Raw genomic sequence first — 26,588 nt, forward strand, 5'->3', positions numbered from 1 at the left:
TTCCTCCCCTCTTGGTGGGAGTGGGATGGTTCTGCTTCCCGCCAGGAGGGAGAGCCCTAAAGAGTTAGCCGGGCAAGCCTGGAGTGAGGAAGCACGTCCATCTGCTCCCGCTCCAGGGGCCCTTGGGACTAGAGATCCAGCTAGACCGTGGGGATCACTACGCCAGGGAAACTGCAAGATCCCAGGCTACAGAAGATCTGTAAGAGTTTACAGTCAGCAGAGTGATCAGCACTACAGAATGAGCTGCAGGTGAGGGGATAACAAGTTAAGACACCCATCACTACAGTTCAGGACAGGCACACTTAAAAGCCTGCATTGTACAAGTGGACACCTATAGCCAAAAGGGCCAGCTTATTGCTGGTAGTGAAGGGAAATAATGAGAGATAGAAACACTACTCTAGAGTGCTATTGTCTGCCATCTTGCCTGCCACCATACCTCATTATCTTGGGTTAGAGACATTTCCCCTTGTACAGACGACAGCTGGATGTACTGTAATTCCTCCTTTGTTCTCCTACGTCTGCCTGATTCCTTCATACCACCTTTTGACTGCACCTAACCCCAGGGAGCGAAGACCTGAAGTAGTACAGGACCCAACATCTCATCAGGGCCACTACTACTCCTATCCTCTTCACCAGCTCCCCAGGGGCTCGCTGAATAATGCCCAGACACAGACCAAAAGGACAGGGCCAGATCCAGGTTCATGTGGGCCCTTGGGCGAAAAATACCAGTGGGCCCCCTTGAGGCATTTTTGTACATTTACATGTCCCTCTGTGGCTCCCACACGGTATAATGACCACCAGTGGCCCTTATACAATAGAACTGACTGGGCCCCACAGAAAATTTTAGTACACCCCACGCCCCCCCAGTGGGTTCACATCACGTTTGTCCTATCGGTTTGATGTATACAAATGTGCAGCACTCCACGTTTTTGTATCCTGCAGAGTCCAGTAAAAAAATGCATACGTTAACGTAAATATATTTTTTTTTTACAATGGAACTGTATGGTGAACGGCGGCCACTGTACGGCATCAGTCTGAGGCATCTGTTACCACATACATGTTTGGTATGCATTAAATGGATGGCAAAAATAGGATGTGAACCCAGCCCTAGTGTCAGAATAAGCACCAGTGCACAGCGGAGCAGCGTGGCGGAGAGGGGAGGCCGCCATGTACTGACAGAGCGCTACCTGGTCCTGGTGGTCAGGGATGAGGACTGTGCTTCCTAAAGATCATTTTCTACTGGGAAATACAGGGCACAGTATAATACACTAGAATCTATATAATATAAAGATATTATCCCTACCCCCGAATAATAATACAATTAGGTGGTCATTTATTATATAGAAATACGTCTATATTAGGCGTACTTCTGAAACAGATTGTGGCGCAAAGGTCCTTAGCACTGCAATCTGCATATTTTTCCCGCTCATGCCAGGTCTAAAAAAGGTGGCGTGGGCAGGGAAAGGGATACAGTTATGGCCATCCAGTTATTGGATACCACCGCCATACATTGACCAGATAACACCGCCATACCGTGACCGGATAAAAGAGTATAAGAGGGCACAGTACACGGAATAACTAGGGGCACTACACAGGGTGTTGTAAGAGGGCACAATGCAGGGTATAAGGGGGCACAGTACGGAGTGAGGGGCACAGTACGGGGTGGGGGGGGCACAGTCAAATGACCCTGTGACGTTAGAAGGTCCTTATGGTGACTGCGGTTCAGACACCACCATAATGAGAGGCAGAGGTGTGAGACAGGGGCCTGGGGCCCTGGATGGACAGGAAGGGTGGACACAGCAAGTAGGTGGAAGGGGTTCTGAGGGGGATTTATACAAGAAGTAGTGGCAGGAGGTCTGTGCAGGGCAGCACCAGGAGATAGGAGGGTGGAACAGGAGCTCTGGATACATGAGGGAGCAAAGGAGACAGAAGGGTATCCATGAGGGTGAGATAGGACAGGATATGGGGGAGGCAGGTTTCACGGACTCAAACTGCTTAAAGGGAACCTGTCACCGGGATTTTGTGTATAGAGCTGAGGACATGGGTTGCTAGATGGCCGCTAGCATGTCCGCAATACCCAGTCCCCATAGCTCTGTGTGCTTTTATTGTGTAAAAAAAAAGATTTGTTACATATGCAAATTAACCTGAGATGAGTCCTGTATGTGAGATGAGTCAGGGACAGGACTCATCTGAGGTTAATTTGCATATAGATCAAATCGGGTTTTTAAAGGAAATCTCTTTAATAAAGTATTTCTTCTAAGCACCATATGGCGGTTCATATACTACAATACGGATCCTTATTACCACCCTATGCCTCCATGCGCATAAGGTCATACATCGGTAAATAATAAGATAGCAGAGTGCTCACCTTGCAGGTACATCTCCTCCCCCTCGGCAAACATCTGGTTGCAGCGGACACATCGTGCACAGGTTGGGTGATAATGTTTTTCTCCGGCCTACAAGGAATCGGTGGGATTCGTTAGGATGAGGTTTAAACATTTTACATGGGTTCTAAATAACTCAGTTCACCAGAAGTCAATGGGGGAGATTGATCATAAGCAGGATTGTTAAAGTTTTTTGTTTTATCTGAAGTGCAGGGCTTGATCATTTTTATCTGCATACAGTGGCCCAGATTTACCAATATGACTGCACCTTCTGTGTAAATTGTGCCAAAATGTGGTGCAATTTGGAGCTATTTGGCACATCTAGGCTTAGAGAAGTTATCTGAGCCTAACCTGGCAATGGGGTGCATGGCTTACTCAAAAGGGATGAGATCTAAGAAGCGCAATTTAGGGTCAAAATTGCACCACAATTCTGGCGTAAAATTCTGGTTCAAAGTAAGCCAACCAATAGTAGGTATGGAGTCAGAGAAAAATGTCTGTCCCTGCACCTTAACCCCTGTGATAAATCTGGTGCAGGTCCAGACCACCTGTCTAAGGGGATGAAGTTGTATACAACTTTTTTTGTTTGTTTGTCTGCTTGATTGGAAGACAAATGCTGCAGTCGTCAATTTTAAAATTTGTTGCATGAAATCCCAATGGATTTTTCAGTCTAAAGTCTAGTCCTATTTATGAGAAAGGCTCTGTCAGTTTCTACACTTGAAACTCTTTTTGAACTTTTTTCAAAAAGTTGCAATGACAAATCTGAATAAAAAAAAAACATCTGGCTACCCTGTAATAAATGTAACCTGCCAAGCATGGTGCAAACCGGCCTAAGAATGGAGCAAATACGTCATAAATTTGATGCAAATGCCTACTCAACCGACAAAACAGGCAAAATTACTTCACTTTTCTGGCATGGCACACTTTATACATTATTCCCTGACTTTACATCATCCATAGGATTAGGAAATCTGTCCCAATGATCACCTGGAAGAGCCCGATGACTACCAGAAAATATTCTGTAGACTGATAAGTCAAAAATGTTACTTTTTGGCTTAAAGATGAGTATGATATGTGTTCAAGGTGGCTCATTTTTTACAAGGTTTTTAAAGTTCTGCAACGCATGTCAAGAACCACCAACATAACAAACCTATTGACCTAAACAGGAATCCGCTTTGTATTTCATGTGTCACTGATGCGGGAGGCCACATGTAGCTCAGCCCTATCTCATATCCACAGGATCTGATCGTTCCCAGCGGTCAGGGCTCCCACTGAACCATTTCCCAATCCTGTGGTCCCTTTCAGCCCGCAGTGTTCGCCAGCGAACACATGCGGGCTGCCATCTTGACTCACAAGTCCGGCAATGCACAGGTAAGCCCTTACCTGTGCCGCGAGCCGGTCTGAAATCAAATGCGGTCACTGGGAGCAGGCAGTTCCGAGAACAGCCGCCGGGGACCATCATCTGGCTGTTCTCAGAACTGCCTGCTCCCGGTGACCGCATTTGTTTCAAACCGGCTCCCGGCAAAGGCACAGGTAAGGACTTACCTGTGCATCGCCGGACTTGTGAGTCAAGATGGCAGCCCGCATGTGTTCGCTGGCAAACACTGCGAACTGGCCATCACTGGTCCCTTTCCGCCGTATGAATGGAGCAGGAGGTTGTGTTTCCTGCAGCTCCATTCAGTCCCTATGGGACAGCTGTAAATAGCCGAGTGCTGTACTAAAATCTTTTTAACTGTCTTACCAGGTCTGTCGTACTCACAAAAATGTCCAATTCGAAACACAATAGATAAACACCCTAGTGGACAGTTTTATAAAGGGTTTAGATGAATTCTTAAAAGTAAATCCCACTTATCCCTTGGTTGAACATGATGGGGGTCTTTTTTCAACCGTATTAACTATATAACCCCATTAAGAAGCGGAATGGTGTCACCCAGTATGTATTCATACATTTCCAGGAGGAATGGCACAAAGTTGTAAGAAAAGATGTTTGTGATCTGGCAATACATGGGGAATACGAGTGCTTAGTGAGATGTGTCAGGACATCTCATTAAGCCATTAGAACTTTTGTTGCATCAGTTAAAATGCGGAAATTGGACTGTGAGGAGTCAATATGAGTCAATACACGGATCTGACCACCAATTACCATAAATTACTTTATTGCTGCTCTAAGGGTTCCTGAAACCTTAAATTTACAATTTTAAAGGATTCACGCACTTTCTAGCCCAACTTATCTATAATAGGTGTGCCATGTCCTGAGGATGAAAGGAACTCAGACAGGAGGTGAGGAGATGTTACATCAAAAAGAAGGCATCAAAATGTCTAAAATAAACAAAAATTGTCTTTTTTATACATCTAGTTCTCTACAGAACCAGTACATTCATGCTCATATTGAATGGTTATTTCATAATTGCCTTATAGGTGGGGGTCCAAATGTTGAGACTCTCATATATCTTGGGCACACTTACATTTATAGAGAATGGGAGATTTGAGATTGTTGTGTATGGTAGAAGCCAGAACCTGGATTCTAGGTGGGTAATTCTGGTCATACGTTCAGCTTCAGATGAGGATATCCTCACGTGGACCTTTTGGGACTTGTTTGAACCAGAACCTGGATGCTTGGTGGGTCATTCTGGGCCCACTCTTAAGTTCAGATGAGGTTATCCTCACATGGGCATCATGGGGCTTGTTGTGGATGTAAGGAACCAGAACCTGAATCCTTGGTGGGTCATTCTGGGCTTACTCTCAGCTTCAGATCAGGTTATCTTCATGTGGAACTCAAGGGGCCTGTTGTGGCTGGTACAAACCAAAACCTGGATCTTTGTGGGTCATTCTGGGCCCACTCTGTTTGAGATGGGGTGATCCTCACATGGGCCTCATAAGGCCTGTTGTGGCTGGTACAACACAGAACCTGGATCCTTGGTGTGTCATTGTGGGCCCACTTTCAGCTTGAGATGCATCCACATTTCTTGTTTGGTGTACTTACCTCCAGCACCCGGCCCGTGATGAACTTCTCACAGTGATCACATTTTATGCCAAAATTTGCATGGTAGTCCATTTCACAATACGGTATCCCATCTCTGCAAGACAGATTAGAAGTCAAGGGTTCATATAATGGAAGGATGCCACAAATATAGGACAACATGACCTAGCCATGATCAATTGCGCCACTGTCCTACACCCATCATCTTCATCTGCCTATCCTCTGACTTCTTTGTATAAATGCACCACACAACCCATATACATAATAGTAATAAACCCCCAGGTGGGCACATGTAGCCGTACTATAGGCGTGTTTCCAGGACACATCCCATGTTCACTTGTATCTGCCTGTGATCCGCCTACTTACTTGCTAATATATTCCGCCTTCAAATAGACACCACAGGTCTTACATTTGAAACAGTCCAAGTGCCAGTGCTTTTCCAGAGCCACCAATGACTGCCCATTTTTTATTTCCAAGCCGCAGCCTCCGCAGTCTGTAAATAGTGAAAATATCACATTGTCAGTCTGACGGTATATATAACATTATATGGTATAGCACAGTTTGCAGCCGCCACTAGGGGGAGCTCACTGCTTACAGATTTTTTGTGGATAATGTAATAAACAAAGGACATTTGGAGAAGCCCTCAATAGGGTTTGGGGCCAATTCTCATACTAGCTATGGAGTCCACTAATTATGAAGTTGTCGTTGTTGTGACAAATGTTCACTACGGTGTTATGGAGAATGAGGTTGCAGTATGATATATGGTGCAAGAAGTGGAGCACGTAGTTCTAAAATAGATATACTCCTATATGCTGGGAATATAGGGGTACAGGAAATAAACTACAATGAAGTGACAGAGACTGTGAGGGATGAGAATCCATTTTGTATAAACATGTCCTCCATCTTGTGCATATGTGGAAAATTACTGAGCCAGCTGTGAAGGGTGGGGTGGGGGGGGGGGGTTCTGTGAATAAACCAAATGTTCTAGCTACAGGCCAAGGTAAGCAGCTCCCTTGCTCCCCTTATCAGAGTTTGATGTCCAAGAAAGTTATGTTTTGTTTTCTTAGTTTCGGGATGTACTGCTGAAGAATGTCAACTTTGAGATAAGATGCCGCAGAAACTTTTTAATTATTAGAATTCTGTTAGTATGGTACGGAAGTATTGGCTTTTATGAATAACAAATCAAATCATTAGTTTTGATTTCCACCCCCTTGGTGGTGGGCCAGATTTGTCTATGATTATCTGTAGTGTTATAAAGATGTATACTTGTGTGGAATAAAGGAAATAATATGATTCAGCAGTGTGTCTGTGTCAGCTCTCTGAGTGCTCATAAGGACACTTTAAATTGGGATCCCGGCAATTATAGAAGAAGGGGGTGACCACTAATACGCCTTTTTACTGATGTAAACAAAGGGGGTTTGGGTCTTAGCTAAACAGCTGGCTTTAATCAATCATTACATGTACCCAAAATGGTGCATTAAAAACTAACTTGTCCTGCTAAAAATAAGACCTCATACATGTACATTGATAAAAAAACAAAAAAAAGTTATAGCTCTTTGAATGCGATTTTTAAAAAAATCTGCGTGGTCACTAAGGGGTTAAAAGGATTGTGGAAAACTTCTTGACACTTCTAGCAGAATTGTGAATGCAGATCTGAAATATTATACAGGCTGTAACTAATTACAATAAAAGTAATGCGATGTATGAACACAGTGACACAGTGATGTATTTACACAGTGCCTCCACCAGCAGAACAGTGAGTGCAGCTCTGCAGTACAATACAGGATGTAAACCAGGATCAGTACAGGATAAGTAATGTAATGTAATGTATGTACACAGTGACTGCACCAGCAGAATAGTGAGTACAGCTCTGGAGTATAATACAGGATGTAATTTAGGATCAGCACAGGATTTGTAATGTATGTACACAGCGACTCCACCAGCAGAATAGTGATTGCAGCTCTGGACCAGCTGTGCCTGAACTGCAATTACCTGTAGGTGTGGTCGCCTGTGGCTGCGTGTGCTGATGCTCCTGAATCGCTTGGAGGAAAAATCTATCCACCTGAGGCTGGCTCTCTCCTCCCCAGGGAGAGAGTGAGTTCTCAGGCATGAGCGAGGGAAGTAAGCCCCAGGCTCCTGTTCCCAGCGGCAGGCAATCAGGGGACAGGAGGAGCCAGCGTTTGGCCTGTATGGAGGACTCAAGGGTAAGAAGATCTGGCAGGAGTCGGAGCAATGTGGCTTCTGTCTCCCCTGAGCCTGTGGACAGTAGGAAGAGCCGCAAGGCTGGATCCACTAAGGACGACCTGAATGCTAGCACAGGTGAGAGTGGCACTTCCAGGGCCCAGCGAAAGCCGAGTGTTCACGGAAGTGAAGCAGATCTTTAGGAGGAAGGCTGGGGCGTACTGAGGGCCCGGGAGTCCATTTCCACCTACGGCTCCCTGGTCGTGAGCCACCTCCGTAAATATGAAGACGCGAGTAAGACCCTGAGGAGGCACCTGGAGGAGCTGCGCGGCTTGAGGGCTTGTGCCGAAGTGGCCCCCAAGAGGAAGAGATGGATACATCTGTTTCTTTGAAAAGGGGTAAGCCATCATCTGATGGAAAGGATGGCATGGGCAGTGGGAAAAAGAAAGCCGTCTAATTCAATCAACCATGATGGCGGCACCCACTTCGTTGACACTGGCGTCCATTAATGTCGCGAGCATTAAGTCAGACACGGTTAGATTTGCGGCCTTTGATTTTTTCAGCCGGGTTGAAGCTGACATTTTATTTTTGCAGGAGACCAGGCTGGCAGATTTGGCGGCCATATTTAAAGCAATTTTGGCGCAGGGCTTCCTACTGGTCTCTTGTGGCCGAGGCATATATCGAGGTGGCGGTCCTTTTTACTGCACCGGTAGAATGCTGACGGGTTATTGAATTAGAAATGGAGAGGTGTCTGATCTTGGATGTCCTCATGAAGGGACAAGAACTTCGTCTAATTAACATCTATGGTCCCCAGTCCAAGTGGGACCGGAAGTGTCAATTTATGAGGATCAAGCCCTATCTTTTTACAAGTCGGCAGGTGGTCTTTGGAGGGGACTTCCATACTGTCACGAGGCCCCAGGATATGGGAGGTTCTAGGGACGGGCTGACTTATGACAGCATCTCGCTTAATAGTATATCAAGTGAGGCTCGCCTGGTGGATGTACACATCCGGCACACCCCAGGCCACCCGGGGTTCACCTATCATAGGGGTAGTTGTAGGTCTAGAATAGATAGGTTTTATTTAAAGGAGAAAGCCGTCTCTTCAGCCGTGTCTGCTGTGGAGGTGGAGTTCTCCGCCCACTGTCTGATTTTATTTTCTCTGAATTTTACAGAGACCCCCCGAGTGGGAAGAGGATATTGGAGGCTCAATTTATCTCTCTTGGAAGAAGCGGAGATAAGACAGTCCTTTGAGGTTTTCGTTCAGAGCCAGGTACCATTGGTGGATCTCTGCAGCAGTAAGTCTGAGTGGTGGGAGATGTTCAAGGAAAGGGTGGGGAGATTCTTCCGCCAGCTCTCGAGCCTCAGGAGTCTGAGTAGGTACCGCCTGTATCAGGGCCTGAGGAGGAAACTCGAACGTCTTGTCTCGACTGGGGGTAGCCGTGGGGAGATCTCCAGAGTGAAGTCTTTGCTTATGAGGTGTCAGTACGATAGACACGCATCTTTGGTTTTTGAGAGGGATTACAGGAAATACCGCTCGCCCGACCCTTACAGAAACTTCAGGATGTTAGTAAGTAGTAAGATTGTGTCAGGACTGATTGATAGTACGGGTTCCCTGAGAAGGTCCAGATCAGGGATCTTGGAGGTCGTCAGATCCTTTTACTCATATCTCATGGTGAAGAGGGATCTTGATCGTGATAAGATATCAGTTTTCCTGGCTGAAACTGTTCCTGAACCAGGAGCCGACCCCTCTCTTGACGTTTTGACTGAAATGATCCAGAAAGAGAAAGTCAGTCTGGTGATTGATGGCTTAACATCTGAGTTTTATAAGACCTTTAAGGACACCTTAGTTCCCCTCTTGACTGAGGTATTCAATCAGTGTCTCTCCTTGGGTACTCTACCAGTACGACCACCTCAAGTCAATGAGGAGGTCGGTCCTGATCATTCTGTCAAAGAGTAAAGATCCATTCCACATTGAGAATTGGAGCGCTCCTCGGTGTGGACAGAAAGATTCTGGCGAAGGTGCTATTTAATCGGTTTGTGAAGATTGCGCCCCAGCTCCTTTCTGGGGCCCAGCATTGCTCTGTTCCAGGCCGCAGTACTTTTAGTGCTATGCTCAGTGTCCGGGAGGCTGTGGAGCAGGGCAGGGCAGGTCACTGGAAGGGTTACATGCTGTCCTAGGATCAGGCAAAAGCGTTTGATCGCGTTGACCACCAGTACCTCTGGTCTGTCCTTCTGAGATATGGCCTGCCGGGGGGGGGGGAGGGGGGGGGATTGTTGGCTTAAGACCTTGTATGCAGGAGGAGAGCGTTTCCCACTTGTGAATGGTTGGATTGGCCGCCCCTTTTCAGGTGGGATCTGGGGTTTGCCAGGGTTGTCCTTTGAACCCGCTATTGTACGTGTTCGCGATTGATCGCTTCCTTAGAAGGGTTGATTTCCGCTCAGAGGGTGGACCAGTGGAAGGGTTGGTCGTTGACCCTCAGGGAAAGGGTGAACATTATCAAAACCTACCTGATCCTTTTGCTGTTATATCTGGGCAGTGTGTGCGTCTTGCCAAAACCTTTCTGGACTCGGGTCTACAGTCTGTTCTTTCAGATGTTATGGGGAAATAGACTGAACCTTGTCAGGAGGGAGGTTACTTACCGCACGAGGAGGCTAGGAGGGTTGGGTATGGTCGACCCTGTGGTGTTCCTGGTGAACACCTTTATTAAGATTAATCTTGCAAGCCTCTGGAAAGAGAGGGCTCCTCTGTGGGTAGTCTCCTGTCGGGATGGTTTCGGCCTTTCTTCCAGGAATGGGAGATAGGAGGGCAAGTGTAGGATCTCTGCACACCACATGGGCATCTCCCGGCTTATGCTGCCCTGGTTCTGAAGTTATTATGTTGGTGGGGTCTGGGGATGTGGGAAATCAGGACTCAGTCAAGGGAACTCCTTGATCAGAGTGTTCTGTTGACCCATTTCCAGAAACCTCTGGCCCTCAGGGACTGCCCAAGTCGAGATCTGGGGGTCGGGTTACGGCTTTTAAATTCCATTAGTATCCCTTTTAAGTTTTTTGAGTGCAGTGGTGTGCTGGAGAGCATGGGCCACTTTCTGCTTCATTGTCCCTTTAACACAAAGGTTTACACCAGCGTGGGGACCTCCATCGGCTGGCCTAGGCTGGTCACTCTTTCCTATGCAGAATGGGCCTATGGAGCATTCAGACACCTGGGTGGTAGGGACCGCTGCACTTTATTCTTAGTCAGCTCAATGGTCAGGTACTACACGTGGCATGCACGATGTTTAGACTCGATGCAGCACAAAATCCTCCCCATGGATGAGGTGGTTAGGAACATTCTTGGAGACCTGGTAAAGGTTCACTATCTGGAGTATGAGAGGTTGGAGGCGGGTAGAGCCTCTCTCCTCTGGAGGAGTTTTGCCTTTAGGGTACCCTAGCCTGTTGTCTCCCTTCCTGGTGGTGTGCTGATGCTGACACTCTACTTTTTTTTTTTGTGGCTGTATGAGGATATAGGGCTTGCAGGCGCCGAACTTGGGCTTTAATGCTCGTGTGTGGCTGAAAAGCCTCACTGTGGGTGGTCTGCCATGTATTTTAGTTTATATGTCTATATGTATATTTGTATATATTGGTATGTAGTGTGTATATATGTTGTATATTTGTATAGTGATCTACAGTACAGACCAAAAGTTTGGACACACCTTCTCATTCAAAGAGTTTTCTTTATTTTCATGACTATGAAAATTGTAGATTCACACTGAAGGCATCAAAACTATGAATTAACACATGTGGAATTATATACATAACAAACAAGTGTGAAACAACTGAAAATATGTAATATTCTAGGTTCTTCAAAGTAGCCACCTTTTGCTTTGATTACTGCTTTGCACACTCTTGGCATTCTCTTGATGAGCTTCAAGAGGTAGTCCCCTGAAATGGTTTTCACTTCACAGGTGTGCCCTGTCAGGTTTAATAAGCGGGATTTCTTGCCTTATAAATGGGGTTGGGACCATCAGTGGCGTTGAGGAGAAGTCAGGTGGATATACAGCTGATAGTCCTACTGAATAGACTGTTAGAATTTGTATTATGGCAAGAAAAAAGCAGCTAAGTAAAGAAAAACGAGTGGCCATCATTACTTTAAGAAATGAAGGTCAGTCAGTCAGCCGAAAAATTGGGAAAACTTTGAAAGTAAGGGCTATTTGACCATGAAGGAGAGTGATGGGGTGCTGCACCAGATGACCTGGCCTCAACAGTCACCAGACCTGAACCCAATCGAGATGGTTTGGGGTGAGCTGGACCGCAGAGTGAAGGCAAAAGGGCCAACATGTGCTAAGCATCTCTGGGAACTCCTTCAAGACTGTTGGAAGACCATTTCAGGGGACTACCTCTTGAAGCTCATCAAGAGAATGCCAAGAGTGTGCAAAGCAGTAATCAAAGCAAAAGGTGGCTACTTTGAAGAACCTAGAATATGACATATTTTCAGTTGTTCCACACTTGTTTGTTATGTATATAATTCCACATGTGTTAATTCATAGTTTTGATGCCTTCATAGTCATGAAAATAAAGAAAACTCTTTGAATGAGAAGGTGTGTCCAAACTTTTGGTCTGTACTGTATATATTTTATAATTTGAGTTGTTGGGTGTAGTGTTAGGTTGGGTGGTGGGTAAATGGGGGGAGGGTTTTAGGGTTCCATGGGACATTGGGGACTTTTGGGGTATATGAAAAATTCTGGGCTGGTTCATGGATGTCTGTTATCATGTACTGGGGGCATGGGATGCTGGACCAGCTCAGAGCCAAAAAAATAAATAAAAAATGTGTGTGTTTAATTGGGGTGTTGGTGTGTGGGATTTTTGTAAGTTTTTTGTAAGTTTTCAGTATTTTGCTGTGCGTAGGTAGGGTGCAACCGGATTAGTACAATAATATTGAAATAGAAATGATAAAAATTGTAAATACTGTATATAGTGGGTGTTCTATGGGGAAGTGAGTGTTGGGCTGGACCGGTGTTGTCTGTACCGTGCTGAGGTGCCTTATGTCCTGTATTTTTGGTTTGTATTTATTTATTTATGTTTTTAAAATTTTAATAAAAGATATACAGGATGTAACTCAGGATTAGTACAGGAAAAGTAGTGTAATGTATGTACACAGTGACTCCACCAGCAGAACAGTGAGTGCAGCTCTGGAGTATAATACAGGATACAGCTCAGAACAACATAACAAATGGAATGTATGTAAACAATTTTATATACAAAAATACTAAATTTACAAAGACTGTATATAAACTGTAAAGTGGTGTATAAAGGTGGTCATACACTTTAAAGGTTTATGAGGCGTGTTGCGGACAGTCCAAATTCTGACAAAAAACTGAGAGACATGGCTGGACAGTAATTTGAGTGCACGGCTCGCTGAACAATGTGTCACACTGTGCACAGTACATGCCATTCTGTAAGCTTTACATATTTACCAGGACTCGTAGTTGTCCCTCTGTCTCTCTGCCCTGCATGTGAGATTTAATGACTTATTTTGTGAACCACCTTCTGTGCTCTAAGTTCCTTCCACATCTGCTTCTCAGCAAGCACCAAACATCTGATCCTGGCATCCATTTACTGAAGCTCCATAAACTTCATCAAGCTAAATATTCGCAGAATCCGGATGTAACAGGGTTATAATTAACACATACTGGATAGTTTTCTTCTCTGATACAAGTTACCAAGTGCTGCAGCAGGAATGATAAGGTGAAGGTTATCTGTGTTTGTGAATTTACAGTTACTTTTTCTACCGGGTAGGTCTATGGTAGATGATAGGATTAAAGGGGTTCTCTGGACCTGTACCTGGACCTAAAATTTGCCTTTCTGCTAACCTATGGAGAGAAGACATTTTCAACAGTGTTTAACCTTCTGTCGCTCAGCCGATTCCACAATCCGGCTGTGCAATTGGCTGCTGGTCTTTCCTCTGATATCCCGACCGTATATGCTCCTTTTTCTTCCTGTTCAGCTGCATGTACATTATGTTGTCGGGTGCTCATGTCACCCCAGCTAGGATCGCAAAAGTTTTGCTCAAAGTGTAATCGCCCACTGGTTCGCTGAAAGACCTATTTTAGGTACCGACCTGGAGAAGCCCTTTAATTTACCCTTTAAATAAAAAATTGATAAAAATGCTGCAGTACTACTTATTACCAGAAGGTGGCAATGCAAAGACCTTGAGTTCCCCCAACCTATTATTGCTGTGCATGGATAATTATATCCACTACATATTTTAATATTCTGATGTAGCAGACTGCAATACGTTAAAGGCCACGTCCACTTTTGCACCCACTGGGCTGATTAACCAAGACGAGCGTTTGCACCTACAAACCGGATTCCAAAAAAGTTGGGACACTAAACAAATTGTGAATAAAAACTGAATGCAATGATGTGGAGATGGCAAATGTCAATATTTTATTTGTAATAGAACGTAGATGACAGATCAAACGTTTAATCCGAGTAAATGTATCATTTTAAAGGAAAAATACGTTGATTCCAATTTTCACGGTGTCAACAAATCCCAAAAAAGTTGGGACAAGTAGCAATAAGAGGCTGGAAAAAGTAAATTTGAGCATAACGAAGAGCTGGAAGACCAATTAACACTAATTAGGTCAATTGGCAACATGATTGGGTATAAAAAGAGCTTCTCAGAGTGGCAGTGTCTCTCAGAAGCCAAGATGGGTAGAGGATCACCAATTCCCACAGTGTTGCGCAGAAAGATAGTGGAGCAATATCAGAAAGGTGTTACCCAGCGAAAAATTGCAAAGACTTTGCATCTATCATCATCAACTGTGCATAACATCATCCGAAGATTCCGAGAATCTGGAACAATCTCTGTGCGTAAGGGTCAAGGCCGTAAAACCATACTGGATGCCCGTGATCTCCGGGCCCTTAAACGACACTGCGCCACAAACAGGAATGCTACTGTAAAGGAAATCACAGAATGGGCTCAGGAATACTTCCAGAAACCATTGTCAGTGAACACAATCCACCGTGCCATCCGCCGTTGCCAGCTGAAACTCTACAGTGCAAAGAAGAAGCCATTTCTAAGCAAGATCCACAAGCTCAGGCGTTTTCACTGGGCCAGGGATCATTTAAAATGGAGTGTGGCAAAATGGAAGACTGTTCTGTGGTCAGACGAGTCACGATTCAAAGTTCTTTTTGGAAATCTGCGACGCCATGTCATCCGGACCAAAGAGGACAAGGACAACCCAAGTTGTTATCAACGCTCAGTTCAGAAGCCTGCATCTCTGATGGTATGGGGTTGCATGAGTGCATGTGGCATGGGCAGCTTGCATGTCTGGAAAGGCACCATCAATGCAATAAAATATATTCAGGTTCTAGAACAACATATGCTCCCATCCAGATGTTATCTCTTTCAGGGAAGACCCTGCATTTTTCAACAAGATAATGCCAGACCACATTCTGCATCAATCACAACATCATGGCTGCGTAGGAGAAGGATCCGGGTACTGAAATGGCCAGTCTGCAGTCCAGATCTTTCACCTATAGAGAACATTTGGCGCATCATAAAGAGGAAGGTGCAACAAAGAAGGCCCAAGACGATTGAACAGTTAGAGGCCTGTATTAGACAAGAATGGGAGAGCATTCCTATTTCTAAACTTGAGAAACTGGTCTCCTCGGTCCCCAGACGTCTGTTGAGTGTTGTAAGAAGAAGGGGAGATGCCACACAGTGGTGAAAATGGCCTTGTCCCAACTTTTTGGGGATTTGTTGACACCATGAAATTCTGATTCAACATATTTTTCCCTTAAAATGGTACATTTTCTCAGTTTAAACTTTTGTTCCGTGATTTATGTTCTATTCTGAATAAAATATTAGAAGTTGGCACCTCCACATTATTGCATTCAGTTTTTATTCACGATTTGTATAGTGTCCCAACTTTTTTGGAATCCGGTTTGTACATACTGGCCATACACTGCATGCCGAGGACGATTCCTGGAGCCCTTTCTATGGTACAGTGCTCTGTTGCAGCGCATGTCACTGACATCAGCACAAGAACTCTGTGTTAGGACAGGTTTTCCCTGGTTGAGCAGCTGTGGAGAAGATCTGCTGGAGTGGTGTAACGTACGTCATTCCTGGACTCCACTGAAGTGTTCTCTGAATAACATGTGACGATCCGGCAGTCTGACGGATGACTGCTACCTGCCAGAATGCATAGTGGTTCTTGTAAAATTTGTTAAGAGAGAAATAATGGTATTGGGCTGTATTTCAGGGTATATATATATATATATATAAATATAATATATAAATATAAATAGTGTAGCAATGCTGGAAGATTTCAGCTCTGAAGCAGTCAATGCAGCCCTGAAGAATGTATATGGCCTAATTCATTCTTCAGTTATTTGGTCAGTTGTTTTCATCAGTTGAGTGAAGCCTACACAGAGATCAGGTATAATATAAAGATTTCCTCCTGTTCTGTGTTTTTGACCCGCGCCTGAGTTTGGCTGACAATATCTGATGGAAATAACGGAAGTGTTAACTCGTCCTAATACAGTTCAGGCTGTAATGCAGGATCGGTACAGGATAGGTAAAGCATTTACACAGTCAGTCCTTCATTTATTTAGATCAGGGATGCCCAACCTGCGGTCCTCCAGCAGTTGCAAAACTACAACTTCCATCATCCCTGGACAACCTACAGCTATCAGGGCATGCTGGGAGTTGTAGTTTTGTAACAGCTGGAGGGCCGCAGGTTGGGCATCCCTGATTTAGATTTACAGCTGCATATAAACTGTAAAATCAAGCAAACAACAGACTTACTTCTCAGAGACTGAATTGAGAAATTGCTGTTGCTGACGGTGGGGGAGACGGTACATTTTTGGCATATGCACTCCTTGCCGTTAAAAGTAACACGATCACCAGGAGGGAAGGGGCTTCTAGAAAACAGGAAATGTACATATAGATATATATTAGTGTAGGTCCATATTCTTAAAGGGGTTGTTCCACCAAAAATATTCTACATTTTTCAAACCAGCACCTGGATCTGAGTATTTTTGTGATTGCATGTAATTACAAATTTAGTATATGAGTTATTCACTAAAATCTAACTGTATAGCGCCACCTGCTGTTTGCCCTTTTTCCAAATTATCTATCCAGGGGAACTGAGGTGGACGCACATGCTCCGTTCCATCCTTGAACTGCCACTAGCTGTAAGAGAAAAGACATGCCCCCAGAGAAGGTGCACGCCCCCGGAGCTGCCAGCTTCAAATAAATCTAGCAGAGCAATAAATGTGGAGATCTCTGGACCCATGTGAGGTACAGGGCTGGTCCTTGGTTTGTTAAAAAGAGATTGTCTGATGTCTGTTTTTTTTTTTACATTACTTATCGGATAACCCCTTTAACACTGCGATTAGTGTATTTGTATGGCGGCAAAATGTTACATGTTACCCTATATACAGCAGACTGCCCATGTCCTTGTCTCAAATGAATTCCCCATCAACACATTTGCAAAATCAGGATCTTCACCAGCAAGGTAGGACTCCTAAAAGACCCCCTTACCTGCATATAGCACAGACGAAGCAGCAGGGGTGGTAGGTCTTCCCAAGTGCAGACACCACCTCTCCCTCTATGAATTTATCACAACTAAAGCATCTGGTTCCAAAGAGTTTCTGATAATCCAGAGTGCAGATGTAGTCTCCCTGCCGCACAAAAAATCCACCCTGGGCAAGGTCACAGCCACAGACTAGGAGAAGGAGAGAAAATGTTCATTATTAAAGAAGACTGACCAACTTCAAGAATTGTTAGAAGGTGTTTCAGGTCATGGGTGGAGAACCAGTGGGACATGTCCACATCTGACCTCTTTGACTGACTTAATGCCATTTTTGGAGACCTCAAGGCTTTCTGTTCATCGGAGGTACAATGTGGCTATTACTATTATTTAGGGGTCTGTGTATTCTAGCACTTCCTCTCTTCATCTCCTCGTTTCCCTTGGCTCTATTTTGTCCCATATTATAATTAAAACTGAGAAATATATAAAGAAATCTTCCAAGGAGCTCAGCTTTGTTCTCCCTCCTCCACCTTACTATTGTCTGGCTGTAAGAAACTGGCTGCAGCAGGAGCCTCCCCCCTCTGTAGAACAAAATACATGGTTAAAGTGGCGCTGTACTTTTAGTAAACTTTTGATAGATGTCATAGAGAGACATCAAAAGTTTAGATCGGCGTGGGATTGAGCTCTGAGAGTCCCACCGATCCCTAGAACGACGGAAGAGTAGTGATTGCTTAGCGTGTTCTCTCTTCTTGCTGCAGAAGACAGCCTATGGGCCCACCTCGAGCAACGAGGAAAGAGAGCGTGCTAAGCGCACTAGAGATAGTTGGGGTCTCAGCACTCAAACCCAGTGATCTAAACTTTTGAAATGTCTCTATGCAAGGGTACACCTAGCATTTCTGCTGCCTGAGGCGAAGTTTGAAATGGTGCCCAACCCCTCCAGCCCTACTGTTTAAGGCATACTGTGATACAGTTGAATACAGAGAGATATTCCCACAGCCCCCACTTGTCTCTAGGTCTTGCCGCCTGAGGCAATCACCTCACCTGGCCTCATTGGTGGTGCACCCCTGTCTCTATGACATATCAAACGTCTACTGAAAGTACAGGGCCACTTCAAGCCCTAACCCCTTTGCTATCCCAACCCCTCAGCCGGCCACCAGACAAAGATGGAAGAATTAGGAACGTGCAAAAACTGCTGCAGGCTGAAAAAAGTGGGGGCAACTATATTTCTGTATGATGGCTAGCAGTGGTGAACACTGGTGCCTTGTAGCGCTTTGGTGCTAGGTCCAAATCTGACCAAGGACAAAATGGAGTTTCTATGTTCTTCTCGTGTTTGTGTAGGTTTCTTTCGAACAGGGGCGGACTGGAAACTTAAAGTAGGCCCAAAAAAACCCTAAAAGTGGCCCCATGTTGTAGGTGGGTCTAAGTTCACAGAAGGTTGGGCAACACAGGTAGGCAGGGACAACAGAAGTGGGCAGGAGGAGCAATACCATGAGGAGGGCTTGGGCGGCCCTCAGGGTATCGACCCACCGGAAAATTTACCTGTAGGGTCTATGGCCAGTCTGCCCGTGTCTCCAGGTATTCCGGTTTCCTCCCATAATCCAAAGACATACTGAAATGGAATCTGGACTGTGAGCTGCACTGGGGACAGCAAGTAATGAGAACTTTTCTAGGTTTAATGTCCCTTTACCGGGTGTCTGTGGCTGTCACTGTTATAGCAAATCTGTGACTGGCTGCCACTGTTATGGGGATCATGTGGCTGTTTTTGGGGGCCCTTAGGGCCATTATTGGCAGTGCTATGGCTATTTTTTCTGTCTGTGACTATTACAGGGGGGTTGTCCTGCTGTTGCTGTCTGTCCCTGGGGGTTGTGCAGCTGTCACTGTTGTGGCTGTCTCTATTACACTAGGGGGACCTTGCCACGTGAACATTAGCACACTTTAAAAGGTTAATTTAGATGTTGCAGCTTTCGAAAAAGCCCATGTGTAGAAGAAAAAAATCAGCAAAGAAAAATGGGCATGCTTCAAATCTGCAGGGTGCTGCAGATTTTTACTACGAATTTCGCCTCCGTGGTGAATCCGTGGCCAAATTCACCTCAATTTTGCGTAAGTTCATCGGTAGAATATGTCTGCCATATATAGGTGAAGTTTGCTTTATGGCGGTTCTGCCTATTTACAGCTTCTCTATATTATCACAATATTAATATCAAGGGCATTATTATTTATTATTAATATATTATTACAGAATTATTATTATATTACAGGTTTCGATATTCTGCATTTCCCTAACTAGAAAGACCTAGTGCTGGAATAATCACACATGGCTGCATCGGTGGCTGCCGGGAGTTCAGTGAATTGGAGCAATTATTGCCTTACGCTTTTCCTTGCCTCACCTTATGCTTTGTGTCCCCTGAGCTATTACTGCCGCACACTGCTCTATCTGCCGGATCCAATACCTCCCAGCACCACAGATCACTCTGCTGGAGGGGTGCTACAATGTATCAGTGCAAGGTCAACGCATCAACCTGATGTTTACAGATTTACAGTGCTTTGAAAAACTATTCATACCCCTTGAACTTTTCCACATTTTTTCACGTTACACCCACAACCGTAAATGTAATTTATTGGGATTTTATGTGATAGACCAACACAAAGTAGCAAGTAAATGTCAAGTGAAAAGAAAATAATACATGGTTTTCAAAAGTTTTAATAAATAAAAATCTGGAAAGTGTGGCGTGCATTTGTATTCAGGCCCCCTGAGTCAATACTTTGTAGGACCAGTCTTTTGGGTTATGTCTCCACCAGCTTTGCACATCTAGTCTGACATTTTTGCACATTCTTCTTTGCAAAATAGCTCAAGCTCAGTCAGATTGGATGGAGAGCGTCTGTGAACAGCAATTTTCAAGTCTTGCCACAGATTCTCAATGGGATTTAGGTCTGGACTTTCTAACACATGAATATGCTTTGGTCTAAGCTAGGCCATTGTAGCTTTGGCTGGATGTTTAGGGTCGTTGTCCTGCTGGAAAGGGGAACCTTTTGCAGCCTCTAACAGGTTTTCCTCCAGAATAACCCTGTATTTAGCTCCATCCTTCTTCCCATCAACTCTGACCAGCTTCCCTGTCCCTGCTGAAGAAAAGCATCCCCACCGCATGATACTGCCACCACCATGTTTCAGGGCGGGGATGGTGTGTTCAGGGTGATGTGCAGTGTTAGTTTTCGGCGTTAGCGTTTTCCATTTAGGCCATAAAGTTTAACTTTCTTCATCTGACCCGAGCACTCTCTTCTACATGTTTTCTGTGCCCCCTTCATGGATTGTGGCAAACTGCAAACATGACTTCTTATGGCTAGCTTTCAAAAATTGCTTTCTTTTTGCTGTTCTTCCATAAAAGCCAGATTTGCGGAGTACAGGACTAATAGTTGTCCTGTGGACAGATTCTCCCATTTAAGCTGTGAATCTCTGCAGATCCTCCAAAGTGACCATTGGCCTCTTGCCTGCTTCTCTAATTAGTGTTCTCCTTGCCTGGCCTGTCAGTGGATGGCCATGTCTTGGTAGGTTTGCAGTTGTGCCATACTTCTTCCATTTTCAGATGATGAACTAAACAGTGCCCTGTGAGATGTTCAGAGCTTGGGGTATTTTTTTTTTTTATAACCTAACCTTGCTTTATAATTCTCCACAACTTTATCCCTGACCTGTCTGGTGTGTTCCTTAGATTCCATGATGCTGTTTGATCCCTAATGTGCTCCAACAAACCTCAGAGGCCTTCGCAAAACAGATGTAGTTATACTGAGAATAAATTACACACAGGTGGACTCTATTTACTAATTAGGTGACTTCTAAAGGCAGTTGGTCACAATGGATTTTATTTAGTGGTATCAGAGTACAGGTGGCTGAGTACAAATGCATGCCCCACTTTCCAGATTTTTGTTTATTAAAAATTAATTTTAAAAAACATGTATCCATTTTCTTTCCACTTCACACATACTTGCTGCTTTGTGTTGGTGCATCACATAAAAGCCCAATAAAAAAAAAAAATTAAGTTTGGGTGGTGTCATGTAAAAAAATGAGGAATGAATACATTGTAGCATGCGCTGGGCAAGGTGAATTGCTAGGTCTGTACTCCTTTTCAGCTTAAACCAGAATATTTCCAATCACAGAAAACACAGATCTTGAAAATAGTGAATAAATAATGTATATTCAAAAGTGACAAAACTTTTCATTACACAGTGGGTGGACTGCGGAGGGAACTGGAACCTGTGATACTGTATGTTCCTGTGTCTCTTCTCTCCCAATAAATCCTAATCTGGCTTTCCACATGTTGGCCGGTAATGTGAAAGATAAGGGGAGATGTCCCTCCTTCTCACTCCATGCCTGACCACACGGCAAATATTACACATGTCCACGTAGCAACCACATATTCAGATTCGCTAATATCATACCCTAAGATACATTTGGCTTGCTGTGCTTGGAATGTTCCCTCGCCGGTTCTTCTATGAAGTGACCCAGTCCATGAGACGACATAAGGGCTCTATGTGTCATGGACAGACACGCTGGACAATAACTTCCTTCATCTGAAAGGTCATTCTGTTGTGGCTCCGCACAGATGGATCCTGTTTTGGAGAAATTCAGTAGCCTGCCTCCCTCTACATGAAGTCCGTACGTAAGATATGTGGAGCAACATATTCCATACAAGAGGAGAGAGACGTCCTCTATAAACACCACATTCTAATGCCAGATACATAGGCACCGCTTATCTCTAGCTATCTCTTGCTTGTGATCCAACCGCACTGCCAGATGTGGCCCCTTCATTTGGATCCAATAGGTCACCCACTGGTCATAACAGGATGGCATATGGAAATACCCCTTTAACTGATGCATATCCCTCATAGACATGGCAGTTATATCCCTCCCTCAACCTGTGAAGCACGGCAGTCACTATACACATGCGTGCCAAGCTCTTACCTTTACACGTGAAGCATTTGATGTGAAAATAACTGTTCTGCACCCGAAGGACCTCTCCTTTACACGCACTGCCGCAGTTGTTGCAGAGGATTGCATTGCCGGTCGGCTTCTCTAGGTGGCTCTGTAGAGCCTGGTGCTGAGATACTGGGGGGCAGAGAAGAACATGGATCTTCAGCATTGAATATACAACAAGTATGTGGAGTGTAGGATAGCCAGTCACAAGTCTACAAATATACATTCATGACGTATCGTCAATACGGAGGAGCAACGACACTCCCTATTCTGCAGTCTAATATATAGCAACATGCATGGACAAGGGTGGCAATGATGAAGAACTGACACAGGAACATTGTGTGGATCCAAACAGCATCAGTGTGAATGCATATATACACACTAAAGTATTAGAATGTGGACACTGATGGGGACATCGCCCAAAGGCAGAGGAACATTTTTAGACTTAGAAACCAGTTGTAGTTTTACTCGTCACTGCCAGCAGAAGGCACCATAAATTGCACTGTCCGTGCTGGACAGATGTAAACTGGAGGCCTCTCTGTGTTATTTGAGGCTGAAGGCAATATTTGGGCCCTATAGCCTGGGCATTGGATTTGTCAAGTCAAAGTATGGCACTCTCTGGGCGTTGTTTGATACTATGTGACTGAGCATTTGTGGGCACTATATGGTATAATGTAGAGAAAATACTGCATTTTCTGAGCACCATTTGTCCAATTGTGGTTGCACATGAGCACTGTGTAGGAACTGGCTCTATGTTGGCAAAGAATGGTACTTTTTGGCAGTAGGTCTAATATAGGTGTGCTTCAGCTTAATAAATGACCCCTATGTATTTGGTCAATGCATGGCACTAAATACACTGCGTGCAGAATTATTAGGCAAATGAATATTTTGACCACATCATCCTCTTTATGCATGTTGTCTTACTCCAAGCTGTATAGGCTCGAAAGCCTACTACCAATTAAGCATATTAGGTGATGTGCATCTCTGTAATGAGAAGGGGTGTGGTCTAATGACATCAACACTCTATATTAGGTGTGCATAATTATTAGGCAACTTCCTTTCCTTTGGCAAAATGGGTCAAAAGAAGGACTTGACAGGCTCAGAAAAGTCAAAAATAGTGAGATATCTTGCAGAGGGATGCAGCACTCTTAAAATTGCAAAGCTTCTGAAGCGTGATCATCGAACAATCAAGCGTTTCATTCAAAATAGTCAACAGGGTCGCAAGAAGCGTGTGGAAAAACCAAGGCGCAAAATAACTGCCCATGAACTGAGAAAAGTCAAGCGTGCAGCTGCCAAGATGCCACTTGCCACCAGTTTGGCCATATTTCAGAGCTGCAACATCACTGGAGTGCCCAAAAGCACAAGGTGTGCAATACTCAGAGACATGGCCAAGGTAAGAAAGGCTGAAAGACGACCACCACTGAACAAGACACACAAGCTGAAACGTCAAGACTGATTTTTCTAAGGTTTTATGGACTGATGAAATGAGAGTGAGTCTTGATGGGCCAGATGGATGGGCCCGTGGCTGGATTGGTAAAGGGCAGAGAGCTCCAGTCCGACTCAGACGCCAGCAAGGTGGAGGTGGAGTACTGGTTTGGGCTGGTATCATCATAGATGAGCTTGTGGGGCCTTTTCGGGTTGAGGATGGAGTCAAGCTCAACTCCCAGTCCTACTGCCAGTTTCTGGAAGACACCTTCTTCAAGCAGTGGTACAGGAAGAAGTCTGCATCCTTCAAGAAAAACATGATTTTCATGCAGGACAATGCTCCATCACACGCGTCCAAGTACTCCACAGCGTGGCTGGCAAGAAAGGGTATAAAAGAAGAAAATCTAATGACATGGCCTCCTTGTTCACCTGATCTGAACCCCATTGAGAACCTGTGGTCCATCATCAAATGTGAGATTTACAAGGAGGGAAAACAGTACACCTCTCTGAACAGTGTCTGGGAGGCTGTGGTTGCTGCTGCACGCAATGTTGATGGTGAACAGATCAAAACACTGACAGAATCCATGGATGGCAGGCTTTTGAGTGTTCTTGCAAAGAAAGGTGGCTATATTGGTCACTGATTTGTTTTTGTTTTGTTTTTGAATGTCAGAAATGTATATTTGTGAATGTTGAGATGTTATATTGGTTTCACTGGTAAAAATAAATAATTGAAATGGGTATATATTTGTTTTTTGTTAAGTTGCCTAATAATTATGCACAGTAATAGTCACCTGCACACACAGATATCCCCCTAAAATAGCTAAAACTAAAAACAAACTAAAAACTACTTCCAAAAATATTCAGCTTTGATATTAATGAGTTTTTTGGGTTCATTGAGAACATGGTTGTTGTTCAATAATAAAATTAATCCTCAAAAATACAACTTGCCTAATAATTCTGCACTCCCTGTAGGAACAAATATGGTGCATCTTTTGGTTGTCCGCGCACCAGAAAATCGAATCTATGTCTGTTATAGCTCTGCGACACAATTTATGGCAATTTTTGGTGCAAATTGTGGTAAATCTACAAGTCAGTGGGAGGCCACACCCTTTCTACTAAACCCTGCCTACTTTTCTCATTTCTTTTAAAAAGGGAAAAAAAAGTGCAAAATGGCAAAAAGTTTCACATGTTTGTGCAAATGTAAATTGTGCTTAAATGAGTTGGTAGATTTCCCCCAAGTCTACTATGTATGAAGTCAATGGGTGATGTACGGTATAATATGGAAAGACTAAAAAATGTCTGCACTTATTTATACAAACATAGGAGGTAATTTATTAAGACCAGCGTGTTAGACGCCGGTCTACACCTACAACAGTCGCCCCCTTCCCTGTGGAAAGGTCACAGATTGCAGCACAAATAACCTGCGACAGATATACTCAAAAAAGTGGCTTATATCTGTTAGTAAATGACCCCATAGTCTTCTATTTACTAATCCAGTAGACGGCATATACCAGAATTACCACAGGGGCTCAGGCTGGTGCCAAGGATAGACGCTTTTCTCTGACTATATACCAACCATTGGTTGGTTTACTTTGAGACAGAATTTTATGCCAAAATTGTGGCACAACTTGCATCTTAAACCACACCCCTTTCCAGCTAAGCACCACCCTTTTTAACATGAATTCCAAGATTTGAGAATAGGCTTACACAGGCTGATAAAATTATTTACAGAATATAATTAAATATAAGGTAAAATAGACAAATCACATACAGAATAAATAATAATCAATCACCTGGCCTACAAAATAGGGGAACACAATGGGGGAGCTCCCATTGCCATGAAACCCATGTAGCACATGGCCGACACCCTATGGCAATACAAGAGAGAGATAGTGACCTACAACATCCTATCTGGATTATGTTACCAGCGGAGCTAAGTTCTTTGTGTTTGTGCAGAAAGTTGTATACCTCTCAGCCCCTCTTCCTAAGGATGTCCATTGTGGAGTACACACATCTTATGGGTTATCCACTCTGGAATGTGGCCTGGTGGTCATCTGACACAGAATGTCATATTCTAGGTTCTTCAAAGTAGCCACCTTTTGCTTTGATTACTGCTTTGCACTCTTGGCATTCTCTTGATGAGCTTCAAGAGGTAGTCCCCTGAAATGGTCTTCCAACAGTCTTGAAGGAGTTCCCAGAGATGCTTAGCACTTGTTGGCCCTTTTGCCTTCACTCTGCGGTCCAGCTCACCCCAAACCATCTCGATTGGGTTCAGGTCCGGTGACTGTGGAGGCCAGGTCATCTGGCGCAGCACCCCATCACTCTCCTTCATGGTCAAATAGCCCTTACTTTCAAAGTTTTCCCAATTTTTCGGCTGACTGACTGACCTTCATTTCTTAAAGTAATGATGGCCACTCGTTTTTCTTTACTTAGCTGCTTTTTTCTTGCCATAATACAAATTCTAACAGTCTATTCAGTAGGACTATCAGCTGGGTATCCACCTGACTTCTCCTCAACGCAACTGATGGTCCCAACCCCATTTATAAGGCAAGAAATCCCACTTATTAAACCTGACAGGGCACACCTGTGAAGTGAAAACCATTTCAGTGGACTACCTCTTGAAGCTCATCAAGAGAATGCCAAGAGTGTGCAAAGCAGTAATCAAAGCAAAAGGTGGCTACTTTGGAGAACCTAGAATATGACATATTTTCAGTTGTTTCACACTTGTTTGTTATGTATATAATTACACATGTGTTAATTCATAGTTTTGATGCCTTCAGTGTGAATCTACAATTTTCATAGTCATGAAAATAAAGAAAACTCTTTGAATGAGAAGGTGTGTCCAAACTTTTGGTCTGTACTGTATGTCAAATGACAATTATTTCTTGTAAAATACCCTTAGGCTACCTTCACATCTCCGGTGTGAATTCCGGCATGCTTTTCCAGCAGCCTCCTGGAGTTCACCGGATCTGGCACTGTCCACCGGCTTTATTAAGTATAATGGGGTCCAGCGGAGATACGTCCGCTGTACCGGTAGACAAGTGTAAAGTCGGCCGGACACAAACTGCTGCCATTTGTGTCCGGACGATTATCAGTTTGTCAGAACAGCGAGCCCCCCTTCCTGCTAAGTACAGCCCCCT

General features: G+C 44.2%; 1 protein-coding gene across 6 annotated transcripts in view; it reads right to left on the reverse strand.

The window, feature by feature from the left end:
* Positions 1–26,588, reverse strand: part of ABLIM2 (actin binding LIM protein family member 2) — a 193,937-nt gene that overhangs the window by 102,318 nt on the left and 65,031 nt on the right. For all 6 annotated transcript variants that reach the window (XM_040419153.1, XM_040419155.1, XM_040419154.1 and 3 more), the window contains exons 2-7: positions 22,012–22,155; positions 17,069–17,252; positions 16,331–16,446; positions 5,728–5,854; positions 5,365–5,458; positions 2,369–2,456 (exon numbers count right to left, since the gene is read on the reverse strand). In XM_040419153.1, the coding sequence (XP_040275087.1) occupies positions 2,369–2,456; positions 5,365–5,458; positions 5,728–5,854; positions 16,331–16,446; positions 17,069–17,252; positions 22,012–22,155 (753 nt within the window). The remainder of the gene's footprint in view (positions 1–2,368; positions 2,457–5,364; positions 5,459–5,727; positions 5,855–16,330; positions 16,447–17,068; positions 17,253–22,011; positions 22,156–26,588) is intronic.

The sequence above is a fragment of the Bufo bufo genome, chromosome 2 (assembly GCF_905171765.1).
Source record: "Bufo bufo chromosome 2, aBufBuf1.1, whole genome shotgun sequence".
Taxonomy (NCBI): domain Eukaryota; kingdom Metazoa; phylum Chordata; class Amphibia; order Anura; family Bufonidae; genus Bufo; species Bufo bufo.